At 43.5% G+C, this 12,469-nt stretch overlaps 1 protein-coding gene across 2 annotated transcripts in view; it reads left to right on the top strand.

Annotated features, from left to right (window-relative positions):
• The window catches only part of LOC140205027 (BAR/IMD domain-containing adapter protein 2-like 2), a 300,466-nt gene that overhangs the window by 265,732 nt on the left and 22,265 nt on the right, over nt 1–12,469 (top strand). For both annotated transcript variants that reach the window (XM_072272101.1, XM_072272100.1), the window contains 2 exons: nt 85–156; nt 5,226–5,451. In XM_072272101.1, the coding sequence (XP_072128202.1) occupies nt 85–156; nt 5,226–5,451 (298 nt within the window). The remainder of the gene's footprint in view (nt 1–84; nt 157–5,225; nt 5,452–12,469) is intronic.

The following is a 12,469-nucleotide window of genomic DNA, read 5'->3' as shown; positions in this document are numbered from 1 at the left end:
AAATAAAGTCAGTGAAGTTGCTTCTAATTTCTGCTTCATCAGACTGTGACTCTTCAATAGTGCTCATCAACTTTGTTCCCACAGACAGGGCTGGTTCCCGCACTCATTCGTACAGCCTTTTCAAGGAGAGAGTCGGTCACATGAGACAACACTCAGGTAAACATGTTACTGGGCATTTCTGGCAGGGGGGACGTGGGGTTGGATATTGGTTTGCGTGTACTTGTGTTTGAGGTTTACTGCCATCAGTCTAATGGTTACATCAGTGGAAGGCAGATACTCACTGATTCATACTTTGTACAAGAGATGTATTTTGTCTGCTTCACATCACTTGTTTATACTCATGGAGGTATCCAACTGCTTATTCAAGTTCAAAAGTTAAAGTACTTTTGTTATCAAAGCACATAGATATCTCCATATACAATCCTGAGATTTGTTTTCTTGCAGGCATTTAGAGGAAAACAGAGAAATGCAATAGAATTTATGAAAACTATATATAACTAAAGACTGACAAACAACTGCAAAGTCTGCAAAGAAGACAAATTGTGCAAATAAAAGAATAAATAATATTGAGAACATGAATTGTAGAGTTCTTGAAAATGAGTCTGTAGGTCATGGAATCAGTTCAGATTTGAGGTTGTCCACACAGGCTCAGGAGCCTGATGGTTGTAGGATAAAAACTGTTCCTGAACCTGGTGGTGTTGGGGACCTGGGCTCCTGTACTCCCTGCCTGATTGTAGCAGTGGGAAGAGAGCATAGCCTGGATGGTGAGAGTCCTTGATAATGGATCATCATCGCCTGTGGCGATGATCTTTGCATCATCAATAGGGACAGGAATATGTACTAGGGGATTGGAGGGTTGCAAATGTTGTTCCCTTGTTCAAGAAAGGGAGTAGAGATAACCCAGGAAATTATAGACCAGTGAATTTTACTTCAGTGGTGGGCAAGTTGTTGGAGAAGATCCTGAGAGGCAGGGTTTATGAGTATTTGGAGAGACATAATCTGGTTGGGGATAGTCAGTATGGCTTTGTCAAGGGCAGGTCATGCCTTACAAACTTGGTTGAATTCCTTGAGGATGTAACAGAACATATTGATGAGGTAGAGCAGTGAATGTAGAGTGTATGGATTTCAGTAAGGCATTTGATAAGGTTCCCCATGCAAGGCTCATTCAGAAAGTAAGGAGGCATGGGATCCAAGGAGACCTTGCTTTGTGGATGCGGAATTGGCTTGCCCACAGAAGACAAAGAGTGGTTGTAGATTGTTGGTATTCTGCATGGAGGTCGGTGACCAGTGGTGTTCTGCAGGGATCTGTTCTGGGACTCCTCCTCTTCGTGGTTTTTATAAATGACCTGGATGAAGAAGCAGAATGATGGATTAGTAAGTTTTCTGATGACACAAAAGTTGAGGGTGTTGTGGATAGTCTGGAGGGTTGTCAGAGGTTACATTGGGACATAGATAGGATGCAGAACTGTGCTGAGAAGTGGCAGATGGAGTTCAACCCAGATAAGTGTGAAGTGGTTCATTTTGGTAGATCAAATTTGAAGACAGAATATAGTATTTATGGTAAGACACTTGGCAGTGTGAAGGATCAGAGAGATCTTGGGGTCTGTGTCCATAGGACATTCAAGGGTACTACACAGGTTGACAGTGTTGTTGGCCTTCATCAACAATGGGATTGGGTTCAAGAGCCATGATGTAATGGGGAGGGCTTTTCCTGAGATGGACTGGGCTATATCCACCATTTTCTGTTGACTTTTCTGTTCCTGGGCCAACGGCATTGGTTTTTCTAGACCAGGCTGTGACACAGCCAGTTAGGATAGTCTCTAGTGAGAAGATTTTTCTGTTCTGGATTCACTTAGTACAGAATGCTAATTTGGGGTGCTGCAAAGGTGGAGACACTTGAAGGGAAGATTGCACTGAGGCCCTGCTGTTCTCATAGGTGGATTTGTGGGCTCTATTGTCACCAGTTCAAAGCTGAGTATTTTGGTCAGTATCCTGGCCAATACTATACATTCACTAAATTGAGATGATACCACTGAACAAAACATTGGTGTGAGATACAAGAGACTGCAATTGGAGCACCTGACGGTCTGCTGGAGAAATTCCATCATCAGTGAGCCCTGACCTCCCAGACCATGCCCCCTTCCCATTTCTGCCATTGGGGTAGGAGGTACAGGAAGCTTAGGTTCTGCATCACCAGGTTCAGAAACAGCTAAGACCCTTCAACCATCAGGTTCCTGAACCAGTGTGGATAACTTCACCCAACTCAACATTGAACTGATTCCACAATGGTCAAGGACTCTACATCTCATGTTCTCAGTATTATTTATGTATGTATATATGTAATTTATTTGTTTGTTTAGTTATTTATGTATGTGTGTTTACACAACTTATCTTCTTTTGCACATTGTTTCTTCGTCAGTCTTTGCTCATAAATTCTATTGTATTTTTCTATTTTTCTGTAACTGATGGCAAGAAGGCGAATCTCAGGGTTGTATATGGTGACTTTGATAATAAATTAACTGTGACTTTGACTGAATTTAGTCTGTCGAGCAGAATATGTTGGAGGAAGCAGCTGTCGATGTTTCAGGGTTTCATCCTGAAACTTTGACAGTTCCTTACCTCCTACAGATGCTGCTCGACCCGTTGCAAAATGTTTTATGAGATCACACTCAGAGTACAGTGTGTATTTCTGGTTTGCCATTAAGTGGAAAGCATTCAGAAGGATGTTTCCCTAAATGGATGGCTTGAATTATAAGAAGAGACTGGACAGGTTGGGATGGTTTGCCAGCTAGCATAGGAGGCGCAGCATTATACAACATCATCAGGGACATTTATAAGATGAATGTTGCAGTTTGTTCCCAGAGCAGGGGAGACATGGATTTAAAGTGAGAGGAGAAAAATTTAACAGGGAGCTAATTGGTAGGTTTTTCCACACAGAGGTTGGGGGTATACTGTATGTACAGAATGAGCTGCCTGTGGAAATGGTAGAGGTAGATATGATGTTTAGTAGATATTTGTGGATAGAGGGATATGGGCCAAATGCAGACAAGTAGATCGGATAGGTTGCCGGTCTCCTTCCAAACAACACCACAGCCTGTATTAGTAGTCTGCATCTTTTAATCAGCACTGCACCTTTTTTGCAGTTTCTGACTCATGTTTTACTTCTCAACCTTCTGCTATCTTAATACAGAGTTAGCATGAAATGAAAGGTCACAGGTTTTGCAGCAGGTTAGGGGAGTCTAAAACTGGAGGCATGGGTTTAAAGTGAGAGAGGAAAATTTTAAAGGGGAAGGGAGGGGCAGATTATCCACACTGAGTGTGCTGGGAATATGGACTCAGCCGTCAGAAGAAGTGGTTGAGGCAAGAATAATAACAACACTTAAGAAGAAAGTAGACAGATACATGGCTAGGGAAAGTTTAGAAGAACATGGAGTAAATGCAGGCAGAAGGGACTAGCTTAGGTAGCTAACATGGTTGAGTTGGGCCAGAGGGCCTGTTTCCATGCTGTATGACTGTGAGCGAAACAAAATGACCTCAGTGATAAAAAAACCATTGATTCTACATAAGCAGGAGTAGGCCATCTGGCCTGTCGAGCCTGCTCCGCCATACAATATGATTGTGGCTGAGCTGGTCTTGGGCTCGTGTCCACCTACCTGCCTTTTCCTCATAATCCTTAATTCCCCTGCTATGCAAAAGTAACTATGACTTAAATATACTTAATGAGGTACCTCTACTGTTTCCTTGGGCAGAGAATTCCACAGATTCACTACTCTCTGGGAAAAACAATACTTCCTCATCTCCATTCTAAATCTATTCCTCCTAATCTTGAGGTCATGTCACCTAGTTCTAGTCTCAGTTTTTTGATCATTTTAGACCATAAGACAGGGGAGCAGAATTAGGCCATTTGACCCATTGAATCATGGCTGATCCTTTTAAACCCCTCCTCAGCCACGCTCCCCGGCCTTCTCCCTGTCACCTTTGATGCCGTGTCCAATCAAGAACAATCCAGCTGTGCCTTAAGTACACCCAACGACCTGACCTGCACAGCTGCCTGTGATAATAACTTCCACAAATTCACCATCCTTTGGCTAAAGAAATTTCATTGCATCTCTGTTTTAAATGGTTGCCCTTCTATTCTGAGGCTGCGCCCTCTTGTCCTAGACTCCCCCACCATGGGAAGCATCTTTTCCATTTCTACCATATCTAGGCCTTCCAACATTTGAAAGGTTTCAATGAGATCCCCCCTTCATCCTTCTAAATTCCAGTGAGTACAGACACAGAGCTATCAAACATTCCTCACATGATAACCCTTTCATTTCTGGAATCACCCTTGTGAACCTCCTCTGAACCATCTGCAATGCCAGCATGTTTTTTCTTAGTTGAGGAGACCAAAATTGTTCACAATACTCAAGGTGAGGCCACACCAGTGCCTTATAGAGCCTTATCACCACATCCCTGCTCTTGTATTCTAGACCTCTGGAAATGCCAACATTGCATTTGCCTTCCTCATCACTACTCAACCTGCAAGTTAACCTTTAGGGTGTTCTGCACAAGGACTTCCAAGTCCTTTTGCATCACAGATTTTTTTTGGATTTTCTCCCCACTTATAAAATAGTCTGCACATTTATTTCTACTATCAAAGTGGATGACCATGCATTTTCCACCATTGTATTTCATTTGCCATTCTCTTGCCCATTCTCCTAATCTATCCAAGTCCTCTGCATCCTACCTGTTTTCTCAACACTACCTGCCCCTTCACCAATCTTCGTATCATCTGCAAATTTGGCAACAAAGCCATCTATTCCATCATCTAAATCATTTATATACAGCATAAAAAGAAGCAGTCCCAAAACTGACCCCTGCGGAACACCACTAGTTACTGACAGCCAACCAGAAAGGGATCCCTTTATTCCCACTTTCTGCCTCCTATCAATCAGCCAATGCTCTAACCATGCCAGTGGCTTTCCTGTAATACCACAGGCTCTTAACTTGGTAAGCAGCCTCATGCGTGTCACCTTGTCAAAGGCCTTCTGAAAGTCCAAATATACAACATACACTATATCCCCTTTATCTATCTTACTTGTAATCTCCTCAAAGAGTTCGATCAGGTGCAAATTTTGTGCCATGTTTCCTTTTATTAGACATGAGAGTGAACACAGGTAGTTTGGCACAATGTAAGGGGTGCTGTAATGAGCCTTCTTCCTTACATTCTCTCTATTCCACAGGCCATTTCCCTTGAGGAGCAGTCGAAGTGTCGAGAATCTGCTGGAGCCCAGGGATAAGTACATGGTACCCCCAGCAGACTACAGCAGTTCGGCCGCAAGCACGATCCCTGTCCCGCCGCCTCTGCCCCATAGCATGTCCCGGAGTCAGAGCCCAGCTCCGCCAAACCAAAGGAGCCGGCGGAACAGCACAGTCAGCCTGGCTGTGTCAGAGGGTGGCCAAAGCAGAGTGAGTATGCTGGAGAGGAAGTCTGTATGCTCCTCGAAACAATGGTATGAACCTGCCATCTGAGACACTGTTCCCCTTAATGTAACATGCACTCACGTGTCACTTTATTTCATGCCTCTTATACATAGAACAGAGAACATAGAAAACCTGCAGGGCAATATAGGCCCTTTGGCCCACACATACTTACTTTAGAAATTACCTAGGGTTACCATAGCCCTCTTAAAAGACCCTATTGTATTCGCCTCCACCACCATCGCTAGCCCATTCCACGCACTCACCACTTTCTGCGTAAGAAAACTTACCCCTGACATCTCCTCTGTACCTACTTCCAAGCACCTTAAAACTGTGCCCTCTCGTGCTAGCCATTTTAGCCCTGGGAAATAACCTCTGACTATCCACATGATCAATGCCTCTCATCATCTTATACATCTTATGTACCTAATAAAGTAGCCACTTTCATGGTCTTCTGCTGCTGTAGCCCATCCACTTCAAGGTTCAATATGTTGTGCATTCAGAGATGCACTTCTGTACACCAGTATTATAATGCTTGGTTATTTGAGTTACTGTCACCTTCCTAACTGACTGAACCAGACCTGATGAAGGGTCTCAGCACGAAACATCGACTGTTTACTCTTTTCCATAGATGCTGCCTGGCCTGTTGATTTTTGCTTTAAATAGCCTTAGCCCTCTAGAGAGACAATTCTAGAGATCCATTGCCCCTCTGTGAGAAGGTCCTGTGCACCTTAGTTCTATGTGTTCACTCCTTTATCTTGTAACATGTTCCCTAGTTTGAGGAAGGGGGAAGAGTTACAGAAATTTAGAGAAAATGGATGTTCATGTCGTCAGGTTGGAGACTACCCAGATGGAATATCAGGTGTGGCTCCTCCAACCTGAGAGTGGCCTCATTGTGGCAGTAGAGGAGGCCATGGACCGACACATCAGTATGGGAATGGGGAGTGGAATTAAAATGGTTGGTCAGTGGGAAATCCTCCCTGTTGCAGGCAGAGCAAAGGTACTTGGCAATGCCATCCTCCCAATCTACGTTATTCCTCTCCATAGATGCTGTCTGACCTACTGAGTTCCCCCAGTGTGTGTTTCATTAGCCTTATGATCCCTTGCAGACTGCCTTCAGTTTTAATGTATCCTTTCTAAGATAAGGAGCATTGGAAACTGTGTAGAACTGGCTAGCCTATGTTTTTAAGTTTGTCCTCTACTTCTATAGTTACTGGATCTCTGAAGTGGCCCACTCCTCCTGTCACCTTGTGACTGTATGCTTTTATCTCCCCTCGTCAGCAGACCAAATTTGCTTCGATTCTCCTGGACACAACTTCACAACCAGATTTCTGGTGGCTTCAGGGGAGCTGCTCGTTCTGCTAAGCATATGGACTCCGTAAGATAGCCTGGCTTTTACCCCATATCTTGGGTATTTAACCCTCTCCCACTCCATAGCTCATGTTGTATTTCCCAAATCCCGTGCAGAAACGTTCTGTCTTTATGGAGGTTGTGTGGCCATTATTTTAACTTTATCCCAACATTAACAAATACTATCTGCATAACCTAGTCAAAATATCCCAATGCAGATTTTCACAAATATTATCAGATAACATAAAAGCAAGGCTGTAATGCTGATGCTTTATACAGCTTTGGTCAGACCTCACTTGGAGTATTATAAGCAGTCTTGGGACCCATATTCAAAGAAAGGATACACTGGCATTGGAGAGTATCCATCGGTTCATGAGAATTGTCCCAGAAATGGAAGGGTTAAGAATGAAGAGGGATTTCATTGAAACCTATTGAATATTGGAAGGCCTAGATAGAGTGGATGTAGAGATGATGCTTCTTATAATGGGGGAGTCTAGGACCAGAAGACAACCTTAGGATAAAAGCATGTCCCTTCAGAACAGAGATGAGGAGGAATTTCTTTTGCCAGAGGGTGGTGAATCAGTGGAATTCATTGGTATAGATCAGATCTGGGCCGACATTTACGTGCTGGGCGGCCTCTAATTAATTAGCTTGTTTATTTCGGCTTTTTTCTTAAAGATGTGCTAGGTGCGTTCCGGCTACCACTGCACCCATGCATGCTTCACAGCCTGGCGGTTGGGGACCACTGGTATAGATGGCTGTGGAGGCCAAGTCATTGGGTATATTTAAAACAGATTTTGATAGGTTCTTGATGAGAACAAAGGTTACGGGGAGAAGACAGGGGAATTTTTTTGCTTATAATTTATTGAGATACAACACAGAATAGGCCCTTCTGGCCCTTGAAGCCACACTGCCCAGTGATCCTGACTTAAACCTAGCCTAATCATGGGACAATATACAATGATCAATTAGCCTACCAACCGATACATTTTTGGAATGTGGGAGGAAACCAGAGCACCCAGAGAAAACCCAAGTGGTTATAGGGAGAACATACAAACCTGTTACAGACAACGGTGGGAACTGAACCCTGGTCGCTGGTACTGTAAAACATTGTGCTAACCACTATGCTACCATGCCGAAGGGGGTTGAGAGGTATTGTAAGTTAGCCATGATAGAATGGTGGAGCAGACTCGATGGTCTGAATGGCCTAAATCTGCCTCTATGTCTTATGGTCTAACATTTGGCACCTCAAGAGAGAACAAAATCATGGTGAAAGTGATGGAATAGTTGGCTTGAAGGAAGAGAAGGGCTGGAGAAGAAGAAGAAGTTTCTAGGGGAATACAGAGCTTGACCATTGCCAGGGCCACCATAAGATAAATCTGACACTGCACAAAAGGCCAAAAAACTGGGGGAGATCAGAGAACAATACCGATCTGGCTAATAGTTATAGAATCTTGTTGGGTACAGAGGTAACAAAATGCCGTTTTGACTCTATAAATTTGCATGCTACAAGTTTGCAGTTCATTCATCTTTCCTCAGCATGGTTTCCAATTAGTCTTGCCCCAGACCATCTCCCATATTGAATCTACTGCTCCTTGGTCCGAGAAATAGTCCTGTCATTGTCCTTCTCTGGAGGAGATCTTCTCCATTTGACCTTCTCTTCCTCACTTTGGCTGAAATTAGAAATGATCTCAGAAGATAATTATGAAATGGAGGCAGGATATTTTGCCATTTGAATCTCTTCTGAAATTCATTTAGATCTTCTACTTTGTCTACATGTCTACCTGCCCATTATGATTACACTAATCAAAGACCAACCATCCACAGGCTTCCATAGATCCATGAATCTTGGGGTAAAGAGATCACTCCTCATCTCATTCTTAACAGGTCTGACCCCATTTCCTGAGACCAGGTCTTCTGATTCACTCTCAGAACATTAGATTTTTAATTGATTTTATTTAGAGATACAGCATGGTAACAGGCCCTTCTGTGCTGCCCAATTACACCCATGGACCAACTAACCTACTAGACTGTCAGGTTTGGATGGTGGGAGGAAACACACATAGAAACATAGAAAATAGGTGCAGGAGTAGGCCATTCGGCCCTTCGAGCCTGCACCGCCACTTATTATGATCATGGCTAATCATCCAACTCAGAACCCTGCACCAGCCTTCCCTCCATACCCCCCGATCCCTTTAGCCACAAGGGCCATATCTAACTCCCTCTTAAATATAGCCAATGAACTGGCCTCAACTGTTTCCTGTGGCAGAGAATTCCACAGATTCACCACTCTCTGTGTGAAGAAGTTTTTCCTAATCTCAGTCCTAAAAGGCTTCCCCTTTATCCTCAAACTGTGACCCCTCGTTCTGGACTTCCCCAACATCGGGAACAATCTTCCTGCATCTAGCCTGTCCAATCCCTTTAGGATTTTATACGTTTCAATCAGATCCCCCCTCAATCTTCTAAATTCCAATGAGTACAAGCCTAGTTCATCCAGTCTTTCTTCATATGAAAGTCCTGCCATCCCAGGAATCAATCTGGTGAACCTTCTTTGTACTCCCTCTATGGCAAGGATGTCTTTCCTCAGATTAGGGGACCAAAACTGCACACAATACTCCAGGTGTGGTCTCACCAAGGCCCTGTACAACTGCAGTAGTACCACCCTGCTCCTGTACTCGAATCCTCTCGCTATAAATGCCAGCATACCATTCGCCTTTTTCACCGCTTGCTGTATCTGCATGCCCACTTTCAATGATTGGTGTATAATGACACCCAGGTCTCATTGCACCTCCCCTTTTCCTAATCGGCCACCATGGTCATGCGGAGAATGTACAAACACTTTACACACAGTGGCAGGAACTGAACCCGGGTCACTGGCGCTATTATAGGGTTACGTTAACTGCTACACTACCATGCCCCTTTGCTGAGATCTGCTGTCAATCTTTTAAACTCCATCTGGTTAGCCCTTTAGTTTAATCTTCTTATTGGAAATCCCCCATTGAAGGAATTAATCTCAATTCTATGAAGTTCAAGGATAGGGCACACATTGTCAGAGCTGGTAGACCTGGTGCACCATATCTCCTGTGACCCAGGTTCAGTATTGGCCTTATGTAGTGTCTGTGTGGATCTTGCACATTGTCCCTCCCACATCCCAAAGACATGTGAGTTCATTGATAGATTGTCCATTGTAATTCAGAATCAGGTTTAATGTTGTAAAATTCGTTGTTTTGTGGCAGCAGTACATTGTAATATGTAATAATAAAAAAACTATAAATAACAAGATGAAATAAATATATATATATAATAAAATTAAGTAAGTAGTGTAAAACGAGAGTGAAAAACAGAAAAATATATTGAGGATATCAATGGTGGGGAGGTTGGTGCCCATGATGGAGCTGCTGGGTTCACAACTTTCTGCAGCTTTTTCCAATCCTTTGCCCTCCATATCAGACAGTGATTCAACCAGTTAGAATGGTCTCCACAGTACATCTCTAGAAATTTGTGAGTGTCTTTAGTGACACATCAAGTCTCCTCAAACTTCTAATGAAATATTGCTGTTGCAATGCCTTCTCTGTGATTGCATCGATCTGTCGGACCCAGGATAGATAAATTAAGGCCAGTGTGTAGGTGAGGGGTGGAATCCTGGGGGAAGGGGGTTGATGGGAATGTGGGGAGAATAAAATGGATCTGTGTAAATGTGTCAGTGTAATGTGCCACTGCGTCTTTGCGCATACTCTGTGTGAATCTACGACTGTACTAAGCCTGTATGTAGTTGGCTTGCACCAAAGCAAACACTAAAAGAATCAGAATCGGGTTTATTATCACAGACATGTGTTGTGAGACTTGTTGTTTTGCTGTACAATGCAAAACATAAAATGTTACTGTAAGTCAAGAGAAGACATATAAAGAATTAAATAAGTAGTGGCAGAGGGGAAGAAGCTGTTGCCAAAGCATTGAGTGTGAGTCTTCAAGACCCTGTACCTCCTGTCGGATGGCAGTAATGAGAAGAGGCATGTCTTTGGTGGCCATCAGCTGGAGGCACTCAACAGGTCAGGCAGCATTTAAGGAGAGAAATGGACAGTTGACAGGTTGAGACCTTTCATCTGGACTGAAAGATGGAAGGGAGATAGCCAGTATCGAGAGATGGAGGGACAGGTGATGGGTGCATCCAGCTGTAGAGGGGTGATAGGCAGATGGAGGAGGGAAGAGAGGAACAGGTAGGAGAGGCTGGGAGGTGATATGTGGAAGCAACGAAGGTCTGGAGATGGTGGAATCAATAGGAGAGGAAGTTGGAGCATGGAATCAAATAAAGGAGGTGGGGAGAATATACGGGGGAGTATGTGGGTGATGGGTGTAGGGTGAACTGGGCAGTTCATGTGGACAGAGAGACACCAGCTTACTGGAAAATGTTCATGGCATTGAGTTGTAGACCACCCACCCAGGATATAAGATACAAACAGAAAGTGCTGGAGGAACTCAGCAGATCAGGGAGCATCTACAGAGTGGAATAATCAGGCAACACTTAGAGCCAAGACCCTTCATCAGAACGCCTCTGGTTTACATTAAGTCTCATCCTGGGAAGGAGAATTAAGATAGCTAAACATTCGGGGCGGGGAGAGGGTTCTTGGTCTCATCAAAATCCTATACAATTGCAACAAGGTTTCCCTACTTACGTACTCTCATTTCTTTGCAGTTTAAGTCAATAAACTATTTGTTTTCCAAATTACATGTTGTTCAAAACACCGCACTCTGCACAAGTTAGTGTACTTTTTTCAAATTAGACCATGAGACTTAGGAGCAGAAGTAGGCCATCCAACTCATTCCATTCTGCTCCACATTCCATCGTGGCTGATATATTTTTCCGTCTCAATCCCATTCTTCTGCCTTCTTTCTGTAATCTTTGATGCCCTCCCCTGACTAATCAAGAACCTATCAACCTTCACTTTAAATATACCCAATGACTTGACAGCTCCACAGCTGTCTGTGGCAATGAATTCCACATATTCACCACCCTCTGGCTAATGAAATTTCTCCCCATCTTTGTTCTAATGGAATGTCCTTCTATTCTGAGACTGCGTACGCTGGTTCTAGACTCTACTGCTATAGGAAGCATTCTCTGCACATCCACTCTTTTCAGACCTTTCAATATTCGATAGATTTCAATGAGATCTTCTTCATTTTTCTAAGCTCCAGCGAGTACTGGCCTAGAGGCACCAACCACTCTTTATACATTAACCCTTTCATTCTCAGGATCATTCTAGTGAACCACCTCCTCTACCTGTTGCAAACAGTTCCCTAAGAATATATAGACTGAGGGATTGAGAATACCATGATCCATGGTTTGGTCTTGAACCACGTGGTGGTACTAACTTGTCCCAAAGATCCCGTGACTGATTATAAAAGTAGAAAAGGGAGCAATTATGAAGTGAGAGAGGGTTAATAGTATATGGCTTTCTGTATTGAATTTCATCTGATATGGTGCATGGCTGTTCTGTGCTTGACCAGAATCTCTCCCTCTTCTCTGACTGCAGTTCTGCTTACAGGGAAAGACAGAGTACTGTGCAGAGAGTTGAAGTGTGAAATATGTTTGTTTGTTTTTAGCTAATTATGAGTCACGCTAGAAGAAATCTTGTGGTGTGTGATGCATGCTGTATTC

The sequence above is a fragment of the Mobula birostris genome, chromosome 11, assembly GCF_030028105.1.
Source record: "Mobula birostris isolate sMobBir1 chromosome 11, sMobBir1.hap1, whole genome shotgun sequence".
NCBI lineage: Eukaryota > Metazoa > Chordata > Chondrichthyes > Myliobatiformes > Myliobatidae > Mobula > Mobula birostris.
This window is presented reverse-complemented; position numbering and strand designations above follow the sequence as displayed.